The 18,866-nt window shown below is 31.0% G+C and overlaps 3 protein-coding genes across 3 annotated transcripts; 1 reads left to right on the forward strand and 2 right to left on the reverse strand.

Moving 5' to 3' along the window:
- Positions 1–61: 61 nt before the first annotated feature.
- Positions 62–5,015, reverse strand: LOC103841095 (short-chain dehydrogenase reductase 2a). The gene is made up of 2 exons (XM_009117609.3): positions 4,226–5,015; positions 62–4,032 (listed from the first exon to the last, which is right to left on the reverse strand). The coding sequence occupies exons 1-2, from the start codon at positions 4,312–4,314 to the stop codon at positions 3,231–3,233; spliced, it is 891 nt and encodes a 296-aa protein (XP_009115857.1). The 5' UTR covers positions 4,315–5,015; the 3' UTR covers positions 62–3,230.
- Positions 5,016–10,220: 5,205 nt separating this feature from the next.
- Positions 10,221–15,897, reverse strand: LOC103841096 (ATP-dependent DNA helicase PIF1-like). The gene is made up of 3 exons (XM_009117610.3): positions 13,552–15,897; positions 12,742–13,027; positions 10,221–12,644 (listed from the first exon to the last, which is right to left on the reverse strand). Exons 1-3 carry the CDS (start codon positions 13,771–13,773, stop codon positions 12,067–12,069), a joined length of 1,086 nt encoding a protein of 361 aa, XP_009115858.3. The 5' UTR covers positions 13,774–15,897; the 3' UTR covers positions 10,221–12,066.
- Positions 15,898–16,148: 251 nt separating this feature from the next.
- LOC103841097 (WEB family protein At3g51720) lies at positions 16,149–17,830 on the forward strand. The gene is made up of 2 exons (XM_009117611.3): positions 16,149–16,442; positions 16,573–17,830. The coding sequence occupies exons 1-2, from the start codon at positions 16,296–16,298 to the stop codon at positions 17,656–17,658; spliced, it is 1,233 nt and encodes a 410-aa protein (XP_009115859.2). The 5' UTR covers positions 16,149–16,295; the 3' UTR covers positions 17,659–17,830.
- Positions 17,831–18,866: the final 1,036 nt, after the last annotated feature.

Consider the following 18,866-nt stretch of genomic DNA (forward strand, 5'->3'; position numbering starts at 1 on the left):
CTAGGACTTAAAACTTAGGCGGTTGAGTTTTATTAATCTCAGTTGTTTGTTTGCATTTTAGACTTTTAGTGTCTATTTTCACTTCTTTTTCCTATTAAACCATTAACATTAACCATTGAAACAATCGTTTTTTTTAACTGTAAAAGTTAACACAAATTATTCTTTTTGCAAAAGAAGAAAAATAACAAACTGATTGTATATTTTAACAATCTGAATCATCTGAAATTAAAACAAAAAAAAATCACATATCATGAAAGAGAAATTGGCTTTATTTTAGAAAACGATTCCACAACGATTCCACAATGATTTTTTTTTAATTTATAACTGTGTAAAAGGTCGTTTGGTTAGACATAACTCTTGGGTTTTCATCAAAAAAAAAAAATTTTTCATCAAATTTTTTCTTCTAAAATAAAGCCAATTTCTCTTTCATGATATGTGATTTTTTCATCAACTTTTTTTTTTTAATTTATAACTGTGTAAAAGGTCGTTTGGTTAAACAGAAAAGAAAAAGAAACTAATAAAGTGGATAAAACTAAATATAGAATGCATGAATAAAAAACGATGAGATCTCATTATATCATAACATGCTTTATACCTAAACTGGTAAACTCATCACCGTCTTTACACTTCCAAGAAATAAGAGAACAATTCAAATCCTATAAATAAATAAATATATTCCTAACAGGAAGAATATGTGATGCTCCATGAAAACTTAAGACTTATTTTTACAACGGTTTTATATATTACATGATCTCAACTCTTTGGTAAGGAAGTTTCCACGATCGAACACCTTACTAGTTTTTTAATATTTATTCAAGTAATTCACCTTAGAAAAGCCTTAAAAGCATTGGAACAGAATATATCTTCGCCGAAAAGAATCGGACATACCAAATTTCGGTTTAATATATAATGCGGCATTTGATTTCTCATGATTTTCATTATCGTCCGGAACAAAATAGAACTTTTTGAAAAGTGAATAATAGACCATATAGTCAAATATAGTCTGCTATCGAAGAATGCGAGTCGTTGTTTTCAAGAATTAATGATGGCTCTTTAAGTGTGTAGCTGTGTGTTTGACCATTGGGAACCAATCTTTACTTCGTGAACTTTGTATATAATTTTTCAATCTGATAACGATTCACAATACCGCAATAACCGCATTTGATTTTAATATTTTCGTTGATCTCTTATGTGTTACAACCCTATACACCCTTGCATTCATTTATTTATATTTCTAAGATCGAACCTTTAGCTCCGACTATATAAAGCTAAGTTCCATTAAAAACAACTTTGCGTAAAATAAAGTATAATTCGTTATTGGTGATCCTCAATATGACATAACAAGTATAAAATTCTGAGTTGGTCCAAGAGATTCGGATTCCATCCTTCTAATTATGCCTTTAATTACTATTATATCATTTCTAAAGAATTGTTCCTATCGGTCTCTTCTTGGTTTCTTTTAAAAAATGTCGATTAAAATTATCTCCAATGATACTCTATTTTTTCTTCTATAAATTATACAAAAATAAATAATTTTTGTTCTAATTGTGTTACTTATAATAAAATTATTTTATTATAGAGTAAAATATAAAAGAATGTCAATTTTTTATTCTAAATATAGAATCAAATATGGCATTCTTCTATATTCAATTATATACTAGAGTTACTATATTATAGAGTAAATACCATTGAAACAAAAATTACTCTATAATAAAATTACTCTATTTAAGTGTAAGGTTATAGAAGAAAAAATAAAGTCCTTTGAAAATTCTTTTGATAAGTAAACCTGCAATTATTTAATGTTAAGTCTGTGAAGGGTCTTTATCGTAGTTATTCACTAAAGGTATGATTAACCCCGGTCTTTTAACCGGGGTTCTTAACTCATTATATGATATATTTTTTGTTTTTTGTTTTTTATATACTTTTTAACTAAAAGACAACTTTTATATTTCTTATTTAAGAAACGGTTCTTAATTTTTTTAGTTCAAATCTAAAAAGAACTAAGAACTGTCTTAATTATGGCCAAAGAAACAATCTTGCATTACACATAAATTAAGTCAACATTAAGAACAACTGTCATTTCATGGCTTAAATAGTTTAAAGCTAGTTAACTGTATACTTGTTTAGACAACGACTTAGTTTTATTTCTTGATTTGCTAAAGAAATTAATTTATGTTTGCGACGTTATAAGAGCATCTCCAACCCCACTCCATATTTTACTCCAAAATTGAGAAAATAGAGTGGGAAATGGAGTGATGAACAAAAAATAAAAAGATTACTCTATAAATGGAGTAATCCTTTTATTTTTTGTTCATTACTCCATTTCACACTCCATTTTCTCAATTTTGGAGTAAAATATGGAGTGGAGTTGGAGATGCCCTAAAGCGCCAGTTAATTGAGCATATATCGATATGCTTGACAGATGTAACTTATATTTCCTCCGTTTCACTAAAATAAAAGTTTTAGAAAAAATTTTGTTTCACAAATATAGATTTTTTTTATGTTTTTATACAAAATTTGCAAATTTTAATAAAATTAATTAAATTTATTGAAAGATTATTAATTTAAAAACATTGAAATTTGATAATTTCAAAAAACGATACATAATTAATGTATTTTTTTAGTATGTGTGAAAATACTAAAGCATTCAGACAATAATAAAAGAAATAATAGTATTTGATAAATGGATATTTCAAAAGTTAAAATAATATTTGTTTGTTTTTTTCAAATGACTTAATTTTCTGTGTACAACAAATATAGTGGATACTATCCTTTAAAATTGACATATGAGAGGGAATACAATATATTTTTAGATTATGAGTAGACAAATAAATTTCTAAAAAGCAAAAAAGAAATCAGGTTTTTAACTAGTATAAATATGAGTTTTATAATTATAAGTTATTCCACAACAAGCTCAAAAAATCGATTCTCGTCTCGTTTGCTTTTTAATTCTCTTGATTTTTTCATATATAGTTAGTGGATTTTTTTTCAACACTGTCTATTTATATACAATTATTTTTGTTTTAGTCTAATACTCAAAAAATAAAATCAACCTTTGTGATAGAGGTGTTCTAAAGTCACTGATCAATTGACTGCCGACAGAAAGCAAAAATGTACAAATTAAAAATCACTGTTTTATTGAATAACCAGAAATTTCCAGCAACACAGAAAAAGATTTACCAAATTCAGTCAATTAGCAGATCAATTAGAAAAAAAAAGGAAAAAGATCATCACAAACCAACACAGTTTCTCGCAGTCGTAACACCACCGTCAACGACAAGGTTATGTCCATTAACATACTTTGACTCATCACTCGCTAAATATAACGCCGCTTCAGCTATATCCGTGGCTCTCAACGTCTCTCCTTGTAAATTAGCCAAACTCCTCACAAACTCCTCCATCTCCTCCACCTCATCACCATCTCCCACGTCACCCTTCCGCCACGCGTTCACCAGCATCGACGTGGCAACTCCAAACGGCGATATGCAGTTAACCCTAATCCCATACTTACCTAGCTCACAAGCTGCGTTCTTGGTCAGTCCAACGATCGCATGTTTCGACGCCGTGTAAGCGTGTGGCCCCATTCCACCCATCACACCGGCCACACTCGCCATCGAGATTATGCAACCTTTAAACCCTCTCTTGATCATGGCACTTGCCGCGTGTTTCATGCCGAGACCTACGCCTCGCACGTTCACACGCATCACTTGGTCGAACTCTTCAGTGTTGAAGTCTAGTATGCTTTTGTGTTTCTTCTGGTCACCGAGAACTCCTGCGTTGTTGAATAGAATGTCGAGCCGACCGAACCGTGCCACGGTAACGTTCACTAAGTTTTCCACGTCAGCTTCTACCGAGACATCACAGCTTATAAAGGCGACTTGGGATGATGAGAGAGATTTAGCTAGGAAAGAGCCGGCGGTGGCGTCCACGTCAGCGATCACCACCGTGGCACCGTGTCTCGTGAATAGCTGGACGGTGGCTTTGCCGATTCCATGTGCGCCTCCGGTTATGATGGCTACTTTTCCTTCCAACCTATATAAATGAAATTAATGAGATGGGATCAACACTACTAACATGCAATTACATTTGGTTTTCAAATATAAAAAACACTGCTAACTGCAAAAGACCACTATAATCCACTTATATTGTTATTCATTTTTGAGTTTGAAAGTTATCGCAAGACGGACAAACATTAATGTACTTATATGCATCAGTAGTTTTGTACCTTTTATGAAATAAAGTTGAATTAGTCTCCTCCATGATGGTGTCGTGGATGAATTGAAAGGTCTGGTCAGGGATCACTTGGGCCGGCATGCCGGGTTTTTAGTGAGTGAGTTAGGTAGGGAGAACTTTTTTTTAACCAAAGAGTTAAGAGAGGGAGAATTGTCTAGCTTGGTGTGGAAATGAATCGCAGTAGATGCATACGAGTACATATTTATACAACTATACAAGTGTGTAACGTGTACGAAAGATAAGTTACGAACTGTGAAACATCCAATCATGCTCAAGTTTTGGAATCATTCTAAATAATAATTTCGTATCCACAAAAGCTAACAGATAGGAAAGACAACAAAAGATAATTAATATATTTATATACACTGAATGGATGTTTCTAAATTATGTGAACTAATTGATTTAATCTACTAATAATAGCAATCCCAATTAATTCCAAAGGTTGTGAGTCCACTTATGTTGAAAGGTTGTGTCTTTTGAAAAAGAAGTGTAAAGGGTTGTGTCTTTTCTAAAAGTTCTATGTTGGAAGGTTGTATCTTTTCCAATTAATTTCTAAGGTTGTGAATCCACTTATGTTGAAAGGTTGTGTCTTTTGAAAAAGTAGTGTAAAGGGTTGTGTCTTTTCTAAAAGTTCTATGTTGTAAGGTTGTGTATTTTCCAATTAATTCATAAGGTTGTGAACTTCAATTATGTTGAAAGGTTGTGTCTTTTGAAAAATATGTGTAGAGAGTTGTGTCTTTTCTAAAAGTTATATGTTGTAAGGTGTGTCCTTCTAAAATAGTCTAAAAGTTGTGACTATTCACTAGTATCTTTTAAAAGTGAGAAGTGGAGTATTAGAAGAATGCAATATTCATATTGAAGGGTTGTGACTATTCAAATAGGCTTTAAAAATCTATAAATAGTCTCACCCATGCATTTTTCAAATCAAATTTTCACTAATCCACTAATAATAAAATGGTGAAAAAAATAATGTCAAAATTGCAACTTTTCATCTAAATAAGGTGTCTTTTCATCTCAAAGTGGGATTGTTTTTCTACTAATAATAGCAATCCCAATTAATTCCAAAGGTTGTGAGTCCACTTATGTTGAAAGGTTGTGTCTTTTGAAAAAGAAGTGTAAAGGGTTGTGTCTTTTAAGTTCTATGTTGGAAGGTTGTGTCTTTTTCAATTAATTTCTAAGGTTGTGAATCCACTTATGTTGAAAGGTTGTGTCTTTTGAAAAAGTAGTGTAAAGGGTTGTGTCTTTTCTAAAAGTTCTATGTTGTAAGGTTGTGTCTTTTCCAATTAATTTCTAAGGTTGTGAACTTCAATTATGTTGAAAAGTTGTGTCTTTTGAAAAATATGTGTAGAGAGTTGTGTCATTTCTAAAAGTTATATGTTGTAAGGTTGTGTCCTTCTAAAAATAGTCTAAAAGTTGTGACTATTCACTAGTATCTTTTAAAAAGTGAAAAGTTGTGAGTATTAGAAGAATGCGACTATTCATATTGAAGGGTTGTGACTATTCAAATAGGCTTTAAATAAATCTATAAATAGTCTCTCCCATGCATTTTTCAAATCAAATTTTCACTAATCTACTAATAATAAAATGGTGAAAAAAATAATGTCAAAGTTGCAACTTTTCATCTAAACAAGGTGTCTTTTAATCTCAAAGTGGAATTGCTTTAAAAATATTGGTTTTATTTAAGTAATGTGTTAGTTTATATAATAAGTGTTGGTATTTTATAAGAACTCTCCCAAAAATTAAAAAAAAATATTATAAATGAGACGGGTTATATTAACGTAAATCGACATATATTTATTACAATATTCAATTTTCTGGATATTCATTTTCAATAAATAAAGCAGGTAGATAAATATACAAAATAACAATTACCAACATATAAATTATAATTGTTTAAAATTATAAACTAATAATTTTAATATTATGTCTTAAATAGGAAAAAAATTATATCATGCAAAAAAAATTGCATTTTGTTCAAAAAGTGGTTGAAGATAACTATCATGTGAAAAATGTATGAAAAAACTTAAAAATGATGAAGACATAATTGTATGCAATATGTGTTTTGATAAAAAATTAAAGGGAACATTAAGGTTTATAAAATATATATATATATTTGAATACTTTGTAAATCATATTTTAATCATCAAAATTAAATTTAATTATTTATATGATTTAATTTTTTTTATCAGGCATATAAAATTATAAATTATAGATTATAATATATTCTTTATAAAATGAGTTCCCGTGCGATATCGCACGGGCTCTTTGCCTAGTACTTATAAGAGAGACCAATGAACTTATTTTTGTCAACCGGATCTACTTGTATGAAACCAAAGACCAATGAACTTATTTTTGTCAACCGGATCTACTTGTATGAAACAAAATCAGTCACAACCAACTGGAAACTAATTTTGGAGTGTATTATTGATGATTTGATATAGGATTTAATCTAGACAAAATCTATATGAAAATAGTAATTAGATTTGAGATCTACCCAATATTTATTATGCTGGCAAGGGACATCCCTGTATTAATTACAAGAATCATCAGCACCCATAACGAAAGGGTCATATAGGAGATATCCCTTGTATTAATTACCAGAACCATATCACTCAGTCAGAAGGACAAGGAAGATACTTACCAGCTGTATGTTGGTATAGTGGTTTAGCATAAAGAATTAGTTCCGTTTTATATCGTTCGATTTTCTGCTGAATAAATGTTTGACACCATCATAAAATATTACTTACCAACTCATTCTCTTTAGCTTTACAAACGCAATTCTATTAGCTTAGCTTAAGAGTATTAATCATATTGCTCTCATTCTTCTCTCTTAAACTATACTAGACCTTGACCCGCCCGACCGGGCGGGTATTTATTTTATGTTTTTAGTTTTTTTTGTTTATATTAAATGACGTATTTGTAATATTAAAACATAAATTCATATTGAAAATTAATCTTATAGTTATAATAAAATAAAAATTAAAAGTTTAATAAAATATTCTGATATAATTTTAAATTTCGTAATTAAAATAATATAGAGGCGGTCATATTTTTTTCAATTTCAAAATCTAAGCTTCTTAAAGACAAGAAAATAAATTTATAAATACATAAAATATTAAACTTATTTGGAACTATAATTTCAATTAAAAGAAATTTGTTAAGAAAAATAATCTTACTGTTGTTATTTATTTCTAGAGCTTGACCCGTGACCGTATAAATATTTGCTTTCACTTTAATTTTTTTCTTTATACTAATGGTATAATATATATATGTAAATTAAAATATATTACATATAACTGTTAATATAACATTTTTAAACATAACAATTTTATTTATTACTTTGAATAATTATATTTTGTGATTTTAATCGTCTATTATATCACAATGTATCATATAAACAAATCCATATTTTATAACTAATTGGACTTATATTATGAAAGCATTATACTAATATATGAATAAACTATTTTATATTTTATTTATATGTTATATAATTGATTATGATGTGTGTGATTTTTTATTTTATTATTTATTACTTATAATATTAAAAATATTGAGTATGTTAATACGAATATATTAGGAAATTTATTTTGGTTATGATTTGATAAAGGAAATCTATTATTTAAATTTTGGAAAGATATTAAATGCTTAAATCTATGATTTAAATTAGGAAAAGACAAGCATGCTTAAATATAGGTTCAATAAATACCTCAATGGCATTCTAATGTAAATAAGTAGTAAAACTAAGGGGTATTTCTATTTTGTACTTCTGTTTTAATAAAGTAGATGATCTTTGTTACAACTTGTAATTCCAATGAAATATTTTTAGCAAATAAACAAATAGTTTTTGTCATAATTCATTTTACAAACTAGTTTTCAGACACTTTTGAATCACTCTAATTTTTATGTTTTAAGTAATTTATGTCAATGTACATGAACATTTACAAAATAAATCTATGAGAAAATTAACTATTATATATTAATCAAAATGAGTGGGTACTAACTGAAATAAATTTGACAGTAGATACCTAAGTAAACTATCCTCTACTTGTTCTGTTAATCTTTTTCTTTTATTGGTATACAAGGATACAACTCACACGCACATTTCTACACTTGCAACCTGGATTATAACATGATAATGTTTGTAATCTACTAGGATACAGATCCGGTCAACTACTCCTTATTATAAACTCTAACCAGTAGATTCTGTATTACTCTGTAATAATATTAATCGGTCAATTAGTCCCCCATTTTTTTTTAACTGCTCCTCTTCTTATCGTAGAGCATTTCCAATAGCACTATGTTTTTTCTTTTATAATTTACATTAAAATAGAATAACTCTATTATAGTGTAATTTTTGTTCTAATGGTGTTATCCTATAATATAGAGTAACTTTTACTTTATATTTGGAGTAATAGAGTAACATCATTAAAACAAAAATTATACCGTAATAGAGTTATTCCATTTTGATGTAAATTATAAGAAAAAAAATAGAGTCTAATTGGATACGGTCTTACTACGTAGTTTTTGAGTACTTGATCATATATCAGATTTCTTTCTGCGCCGATTGAGTTGTTTGGTCAATGTATATAAATATTTTGCGTGTGCTGCGTGCAGTATAGTTTGATGGAACCATTGCGTCTGATACAATTAATATATAAATGAATGATGCGCTTGACGTACCATGAACAATTGGACCACTTAACTAAATATTTCTTAAGTGAATGACTTCATTAATAAGGAAACCTAGTCTTAATTTAAACATAGATTAATATAAGTCTCGCTACGCAAAATCTTTTAAGATCGAATCATATATATAGCCTATCAATAATTTGTATTATAATAAACAGTGTGAATAACTTATTGTTTATAAATTGCGTAGAAAAGGTGAAACACACAGCTCAACGAAATCTTTTCCCTTGTTGTCTAAACTGATTCATACTATCATCTCAATGCACTATAAAAGTGCTGGCCATTGTTTGATTTTACATTGCATATATAATTCTTGAATGTTAAATTCATTAGAGAATTAAAAAAAAGATATATATATATATATATATATATTATATATATATTTTTTCGAGTCCTTCCGGGCCATTTATTGCAGTTATCTGTGCTAAAGCCCGTTTGAATTCAGATAATGCTTTAAGATTTGTACACCTCATTTGTGTTATTCGTAACATCGGACCTTATCTCTCAAATATTGAACATGGCTGTTGTGTTTTAGTCATTTCCGATAGTTGATGCTATCATTTCCCTTGCGGTGCATTTAAGAAATGACAATGTTTAGTTCTTCAGTACAAGTGTACATACAACATAGTATTTGGATTCAAATATCAGATTTCCTGTTATTGTCACTTGTCAGTAACGTGAAGATACGTTTTCTAATCCACCATTAGTTTGGGTTTAGATTCCGAATTTGCATGAATAATAATGTGTTTAAGAGAAAATATTCTTTCACCTTATCAGTGACGGAGCTAGGATTTGGCTTGACATGAGTCATAATTACTTTAGATAGGTGAAATGATATACTATTGAGTCTTGAATCCAAAACATGTGGGTCAAAAAGAGAGACATCGACCAATTCACCATAACAATAACTTTGTATATAAGTTTTAAAACTAAACAAGATCTTGATCCGCGCTTCAAAAGCACAGGTTTTCTTACAATAAAAAGTTTAATAATGTTAATGATTTTTCTATGTTATTATGTTACAATATTGAATTATATCAAAACATAGAATTTTATAAATTTATATGATTTATGAATTATTTATTAAAATTTTGTAATATATTGTTATGTAACTCTTTTTTAGGTCCAAACATTTTGTTTGGTTCGAATAAAAACCGATCCGAATGGTTCAGATCCAAGTCTACGGCAAAGTATCTATTGGTATATTTCAGACTCGCAGTGTCGGTTTAGGTTGGATTCTACAGAGATTGATACAAACGGTACCCTGAGTATCTAAAATTATTGTGTATATTAAATATTTTTTTTTCTGTTTCAAATATGTCTTCGGTATCACGATTATTCTTTTGTGTTTCAGATTCGGTTTTCGGTTAATGTTTCAGATTTCAAATAAAACGTTAGAGATTTAGAAACATATTTCATGTATACGCATAAAATTTTGAATATAATTAAAAAAATTTAAAGTATTGTCATGTTTCTATACATTATGTTTTACATTCTGTATATAAAAAAAATTGGTTCATATAATATGTTAATAAATGTTGTAAATCAGCCTTTATGTGGAGCGGATAAATGATCATCATAGCTGACAATATAAACTATATCTAAACATTATCTTTCTGGTATTTGAAAATAAATGCTACTATAATTATTTTCTGTTAATAAGCATAAAATCTGGTGGCAGAATCTTTTAGTTTGGCACAAATATTAAACATATTATGTGGAGTTGATTAATTAAGGTGATATAAAATATAACATTATAATGAAAGGGTCCAACAACCATTTATAAGTAAACTGCTTCCCTTTTAATAGTATAGATTTTATAGATTCCATGTGGGTCATTTGACACCCTCTGAGGTGGTTCCTCCCATGCACGTCATGGAGAGGTGGGTCTCAGAACATTTTTTGAAACATTTGAATGGGCTTTCCACTTTTGTGAGGTCATATATTTTTTCAAAGAATATTTTGTTTAAATACATATATCTTAGTATAATTAGTGTTAAACTTTATAAAAAAAATCAGGAAATACTAAAAATAAAAGATAGTTCATAAGAAGATTATAAAATATATTTTTTTTTGCTATTATGTTTTAAATATAAATAAAATTTGCATAGTAAAATAAAAATGATATATTACAATGTTATTAAACTTAATAACTTAAAAAAATAATAATTTAAACTAATGGTGACCAAGAATCGAAAGGAACACTGAATTCCTTACCATTCCCAAAAAAATCACCATTCACAAGGAATGGTTTTTCCTTCCCGTTCCTTTTTTGTAGAGAAATATAGAACAAAAACATTCCTTGTTAAATTTGATAAGGAACAAACATTTCTTTTCATTCCTGTAATTTTATTCCTATATGTTCCTTTCCTATTCGTTCGTCGTGTTCCCGAAAATGTCATCAGTGGGAGCCTATGTTTGTCAAAAAAGTAATTAATATATTTTAAAAATTTTAAATAAAATAATATTTATTTATTTTGAATATGGTCCCCAAATTCTCAGCACGGCTGTGTCGTCAAGGTCAGTCGAAGTTAACATGAATATGTTTCGGTGGTTTGATATTACTATAAGTATATATCTACTACCTCAGTTTACACCTGCTAAGATGCCTTATTCAATTCACAGTCACTTGAGTTTGAATTTACTAGTAGCTAATTGATAGAAAGAAAAAAATATATAAGATTCACTTCCGCCGTGGAGTGTGTTAACTAGTAATACGTTGTTTCAGTTATGAGTCGCTGTGTAGAAATCAGATTAATAAGTTATGCTCTTTGTTTGTTAACAGTTAAAACCAAAAGGTTAATGTGTTTGAGTGTTCTTTTCTATTATTATCTTCTTAGTTAACATTGTGTGCAGATTTTGTATATCATCTATAGTTTTAGGTCTTATGACTGTTTATCGAGCTCAGTATGTCTCATATAAAGCTAGGTAGAATATCTCCATTACATGAAGTTCATGTTGCCTAAACACAACATTGTTGACTAGAACAAAGTCTGACGCAAGAACAAATGATAATAGACCAAAATGTAAAACATAATAATAGTCTGAAATAAGAAAAACTATGAAAATCAAAATGACTTAAAAATAACCAGTTTGCACCCTGAAATAGATATAGTAAAAGACAGATTAAGACTTGTTGACTCAGTGTTCTGAAACACCTACCTCCTTGATCACAACATCTGCAGTTTCTTCGTTAGGTTTCCCATCTTTATTTGTAACAAGAACCTTCAAACCATCTCTAGTCTTCCCTTTGGATACAGCAACATACATCGGTCCACGAGAGAGCACTTGCCTTGGTTGATAGATACCAATTTTAGAAAGTGGCTGTCCTTCATTTTTGTTTATAGTCATTGCAAACGAAACTGCCAACGGAAACTGCTTACGCTGCATTTTGATGGGAAAATTTTCGTCTGTTGGATATGTAGGTATCCTAGGGATAATGACTTCCTCCCCAATCTTAGCACCTGTTATAATTCTAGCCCCAAGCGCAAAACCACCCAGTTGTGTAATCTGAAGTCTTGTCCCATTACATAGTCCATAGTTAGGCATAATGTCCTGTAGTAAGATGACAGGAACACCAACCTTCAATCTCAAACAATGGTTAGGCAATCCAGGGGCTTTGATGCTATTCAAAAGCTCTGGAGGGTATCGCATGTAGTCACTCGGGTGTGAATTCAATCGAGAAATACTGTCAGCGCTCAGACACACCTTTTCTTCACCTGATATGATATTAAACAAAGTCTTAGTTATAATATGTGCAGAAAATGGCAATAGATAGAAATAGAAAATGATCAAACATAAATATTAACGCATTACCCGATATCTGCGAAAGCATATAATCATTAATCTGATCCACATCTTCATTTGTAGAACACAAAATAGCTTTCCCGTGAAAAAACCCAGGATTATAGGACTCTGGAAAAGATTCTCCATAAACTTTCTTCACTAAAGTTTTGATAGGGTCCTTGCAGTCAGCTATCATCAAATCTTCAAGAACATCAATTTCAATATTTCCTCTATTTGACTCGTTGATCGTTGCACCACCAGTATTTTGAATCCATTTTGAATAAGCTTCACCTATAGTTGCATGAATATTTGTCCCCTGGAATTCAATTAACAAAACCATAATTTAGAAATTTAACATACTAAAAGTCCAAACTATATATTAAGGAACTATACGACTCCAGTAACAACTAAGCGAAAACTACTTACACACATTGACTATGCTATGCCATAGTCGATACTGTAGATGAAAACATAAACTTGAAATACGAAAGGCACATTCTATACCAGTGTTTTATTTTTTACACGTAAAAGCTCAAAAATATGTTCGATTGTTAACCATAAACTCAAATTAAATCATTATGTAGGTAATAAAAATCGAGAATATTGCATCTTCATCTTACCTAGCATCCAGGTGATTAGACTAAAAAAAGAGTAATGAATAATCAAACAACGCTTACATAAGTCATGAATAATCGATTACTATGTATCAAAGTGCAAGTTATTTTGAATTTTTGATGATATGCAAACAATAAAAGACCCGTTTTTCTACGATTTTGTAATTTGTAAACACTTTGTAGCAAAATCAACTTGAGAACATATATAACTAGAATCAAACCATACCGATGAATCAAGTAAAACCATAACGACCGAGTTGCCTGATTCATTCTTATCCCCCTTCCATATACGGATCATCTGCACTTTAATCTTCCCTGGATTGATACCATCGCGAGCAGCAGAAGAGGACGAGGCAGCAGGTTTTCGGACTAGCGCCATTATTTTAGCGGTTTGTGAATGGGTTAGACGAGAAGGTCGTGGAGCTTTATATAGACTCACGATATACATGTAACGTTTATTAGAATATAGTAATATCGGTTACAGTGATTATGATAGGTAATTAATTCCTAAATTAAATCCTAGTAGATTTGGGAAAATTTCCGTTTCCTCTATCTAGGTAGGTATCTAGATAGTTCGAATACTAAAGTGCTAAACCAATCAACTCTTTCTAAAAAACTTGGGTCGCATAAAGTGGCGTTTTTGGACAACTCGTGGGCCGAAATCAAGAAGTCTAAACCTCCTGAAGCCTGAAAGAAGATTTTGGAGGACAGAGTGTTAATAGGCATTGCTGACGTCGTCGTTATCACTTGAGCATGAATAAATATTTGCTCTACTCCTCAACTTGAAGAAGCTGAAGTACTCTTACTGGGAGTACAAGACTCGAGAGAACAAAACTGGTCAACTTCGTGAGCTTAATTAGGGTCAGTGTTTTTAAAACCGGACCGGCTAGCGAACCGAAAGTTTTTTGGATCATGGGTCATTGTGGTTCAACCGGGTCTGAACCGAGTTTGATCGGTTTACTTAGATTAAACTAAATTTAGTGATATTTTATAAATAATATGCATATTCTTAAAAAAAAGATCATATCAAATAAAATGTTTAAATAGCCATAATGTATAGAAAACTTAAAAATAACAATTAAAATCTAAAATCAATATGAAAAGCATATTTAAACTTTATTCGCAAATCTTATCACTCTAAATCTTATCAGCTTTAAAAAAAATTATATACACATTAGGTAAAAATTAGATTTTGAAATACAAATTTCACAAACGTAAATGTTTCAATTATTTAAAGTCTTCAAAATAAGTGATCATGAAATAAAATTTAAACAAAGTGAGAAGCAGACAAAAACAATATCTTGAGGTGAATATTAAACTTTGTGAATCTTGTAATTTATAAATTGTAAAGACAACAAAAGAAAAAGACGAGAGACGATACTTTATTAATCTTTAATAAATCTTGTTTTTACTCAAAAAGAAGAAAAATTAATTGTTTCATTAACAAAATTTTTGCTTATATACGAACCGGGGTTTGTCCGGTTTATTGGGTCGCTGGTTCCCGTGTTTTTGACGGTTCGATAGGGGTTTTTAACTGGTTCAATTTTAGTTGTGTTTTAGCATTAACCCAATCCGAATTATTTTCGGTTCATGGTTCAATCCGGTCCGACCGCCGGTTCAGTCCGGGTTTAAAAACACCGGGTCAAAGAGTCTCGATATATTTGATGATAACAGCCACATAATGGGGAGCAACGGAGATTGCGGCAGCAACGAGGGAGAAGGGCTTTCTATGAAGAGGTTATGTGATCATAAGATGGTTGAGCTAGGAGTCACGACAGTGCTAAAAGAAGGAACACAAGAGAGAAACGAAAGCAAAGAAAGATGTATATAAATCAACTGTATGCGAATAACAATGAATTTTTTTTTTTTTTTTAACTTGGAAATCTCAAAATATTTTATAACCATTTTTTTTGCTAAGAATGTAAAAATTATTTCAAAAAGTAAATGTACAATATGTGTCTAACCATAGTCTTAAACTCTTAATTCGTCAATGTAATGAAAGGTTTTTCAACAAAACTAACTATTTTAAGTTATGATTTATCAGATGTGAATATTCATCAGATTGATATTTTACATCTTTTTCATATTTTTCCCTTTTTCTTTTCACGTCCAAGTTTCAACGGTAATTTTTGTAAAGAAATTGTAAATAAACCATTACTGAGAGATGTCATTATATGGGCCCCCATGTTGTGACCGTTAGATATCCCCACCAGTCCACCATCATTGGCGCAGCGAACCCCGGCACAACTCCCTCTAATCCAACGGTCCAAATGTTTCTTTTACTTTCTTCTTTTACTACTCCTTTTTTCTCGATGATAAAAGTAATCAAACAAAATGTAATTAAAATTGTTAAGATCATTTTTATAAAAATAAACGGTATCCTTACTAATCTATAAGATCCAAGAAACCCAGTTACACATCTTTTTAGATCATAATTAACCCGGACTCCTAGAATAGAGTTTTTAGCTTCGAATAAAAATCGTTTTTTAGTTTTTAATTAATAAAAGATAAAAATCATCTTTTAAATAAGAGATATAATAACCGAATTTTAACCTAAAGATGTAAAAAGAATATCAAATCCTGAATTAAAAACTCTAAATTAAGAGTTTGGGTTAATTATGCTCTTAAAGTTTGTTCTTTTTGTCGGCATCCTCTTAAGTCTAGATAAGATCATAAGAGTGGATTAAAACAAGTGATTTAAAACTTACATAAAGACAAAAAATACGAACTGAGAAGAAAACGGATACTTGTAGCTTTTTTCGACTTTAATTTAATCACTTTTACCTAAAAGAAGCCGTTGAGATTATATAATATAAAGTCTTGAAACACATTCACACTAGACAGTATCATCGAAGAAAACAAACAGTTTAGTTTCATCAAACACTCTCTCTTCACTCACTCTCTCTCTCTCTCTCTCATTTATTTCTTCTCCCCAAGTTCTTGTCCTCTTCTTCTTCGTCCGTAACTCTAATGGCTGAACCCCTTTGTGAATCCTCCTTCGTCGGTGATATCGACACTTCGGCTCCATTCGAGTCAGTGAGAGAAGCCGCCACTCGTTTTGGCGGATTCGGTTTCTGGAAACCTTCTTCCCTTAGCAACATCCTCGAACCTTCTCAGGTCTCATCTCTCTCTCTCTCTCCTTCTCATCTTGTTTTCTAAGGTTCATATATTGAATTTGTTAGAAAAGATCTTGTCTTTAGTTGCTTTTCGTGATGCTAAAGCTTTAAGTTTCAAACTTTGGTTACAGAACGATGTGGACGAAGCTAACATTGTGGCGAGTGAGTTAGAGAAGGAACTCATCTCCAAAGAAGGAGAAGCTCTGAAAGTGCTGAAGTCTCTCGAGACGACCAAAGCCATAGTCGAAGAGCTCAAATCAAAGCTACACCGAAGAGAAGACAAAGAGAACTGCGACGTGAACGTTCTGAAAGAGCTAAACCAAGCCAAGACGAATCTTTGCAAGACGACCGAAGATCTCGCCGCTATACGCGAGTCCGTCGAGTTACTAAACAAGAGACTTGAAGAGGAGCGAGCAGCGCTCGAGAAGACGCGAGAGAGGTTAAACTCCGCAGAGATCTCAAAGGAGATTGAGAGACTAAGTGATGATGCGTTGGAGTTTAGTAAAACAGGGGAGGAAGCGCGTTTTGCGGTTGATAAAGCTGTGTGTGAGATTGAACGGACGAGGAGCAAGATCAAAGCCGCTGAGATGCGTTTGGTCGCTGCTAGGAAGATGAAGGAAGCTGCTAAAGCGGCTGAAGCGGTTGCAATCGCTGAAATCAAAGATGTCACCAGGAGAAGAAGAAGAACAAGAGAGACGTTGCAGGAGGAGATTCTTGAGAAGATTGAAGAGACAGCTCAAGAGATCAGAAGCAGTAGGAGGACGATCGAGGAAGGTCTGGAGAGGGTGAACAGCGCGAAAATGGAAGAAGAGACACAATGGCAGTGGTCAGAACGTAGGAGGAGATCATCTTCTTACAAAGGGAAGTACAAGAACAGGAGAGAGACGGTTCTGATGGATGTAAACGGTCTGGATATGATGATGAATGGGGACGGGACAGCGTCTTCAGTTGCGGTCTTGAAACCAACGATGTCTATTGGGCAAATACTCAGCAGGAAGCTACTTCTTGCGGATGAGGCTGCGATGATGATGAATGGGAGAGTGTCGTTGGGTCAGATTCTTGGGAAGACTAACGTGAAAGAAAGAAGTGGTGAAGGGAAGGAAAAAGAGAAGAGGGTCAATGGGAAAAGGAAGAGGTTTGGATTGGCTAAGTTATCTGTGATGTTGAACAAAGAATGCAAGAACAAGAAGAAGAAGATAGTTCTGAACTTGAAGTGATGAAGTGAGTGAGTGACTGAATTGAAAATGGTCTAATCTCTTATCTTAGGAGTTGTGTTATGATGTGTTCGTGTAAGTCTCACTATGTTAACAGTTGGTTTATTGTGCTAATAATAAATTCTGGTGTGTGATCTGTTTTTTAACAGTAATACAATACGAGTGTTTTAATTTAGGGAAAACTGTTTTTTAAGAGCAAAAAAATGGTAACTATGTCCATTTAAACTAATCTATATTTTGTGTTATATTTTCCTATAACACCCTTTAATATTTATGAAAATAATTTTAATAAATAATTTTACAAACAAAAAAAATTTGGAAAAATAGTAACATTTGTTAAAAACCTATATGAACTTAATGATATTTTTTCCAGTTATAAAAAAGTTCAAATTATAAATTTCAGATTATGTTCTAAAAAAAAGTAGAAATTACATTCTACGAAGTAAAAAACGAAATCTACTTTTTTCATTGAATCTACAATGTTTAGAATACGTGATCTACGTAAATAGGAGTATTCTAAAAATATTTAGAATACACATTCCGCGCTTAACCTACCATTCTAAAATTCTTAGAAATCAAAATCTACACATTAATCTAATTCTAAAACATGTAGAAACCGACTTCTACAGATTTACTATAAATCTAAAACATGTAGAAATCGAATTCTAAACATTACTATAATTCTAAAAAAACTGTAGAAACTGATTTCTAGAGATTAGCTGTATTCTACGGATAAGAAATCAGTTCCTAAAAATATGGAAACAAAATATTTGGAAATATTCACTTTATATTTTTAAAAACAAAATCGATTTTAAAAAAAAAAACGAAAAAGGAACAAAAAAAAACGACAAAAAAACCTTTGGCAACCTTCTTCGCCGTCTTCTATATTCCATTGATGGTTCACAAAATTTTCACAAAATTTTCACATTATTTCTACCATGATTCATGTCTATGTTTCATGTGGTGTTTGGGAATTGGTTGTATCTTCAGGTTGGAGTTTTAATGTTGATAAAAAGAAAGGGGGAAGATTACTTGCTTTGGAATTGAAGTCCTCTCTGGAAGAGTTACAGAAAAACGTTATAGAGGATTTTGGTTTTGAAGAAACAGATGCTGATTTGGAGTTGAGTTACCTTCCTATTGGATTGATCAATTCATCAAAATATCCACCAGTGATCATTGGAAACTCAAGGCAAGTTCAAAATTTTCTAGGG

Source organism: Brassica rapa, chromosome A09 (genome assembly GCF_000309985.2).
Source record: "Brassica rapa cultivar Chiifu-401-42 chromosome A09, CAAS_Brap_v3.01, whole genome shotgun sequence".
Taxonomy (NCBI): Eukaryota; Viridiplantae; Streptophyta; class Magnoliopsida; order Brassicales; family Brassicaceae; genus Brassica; species Brassica rapa.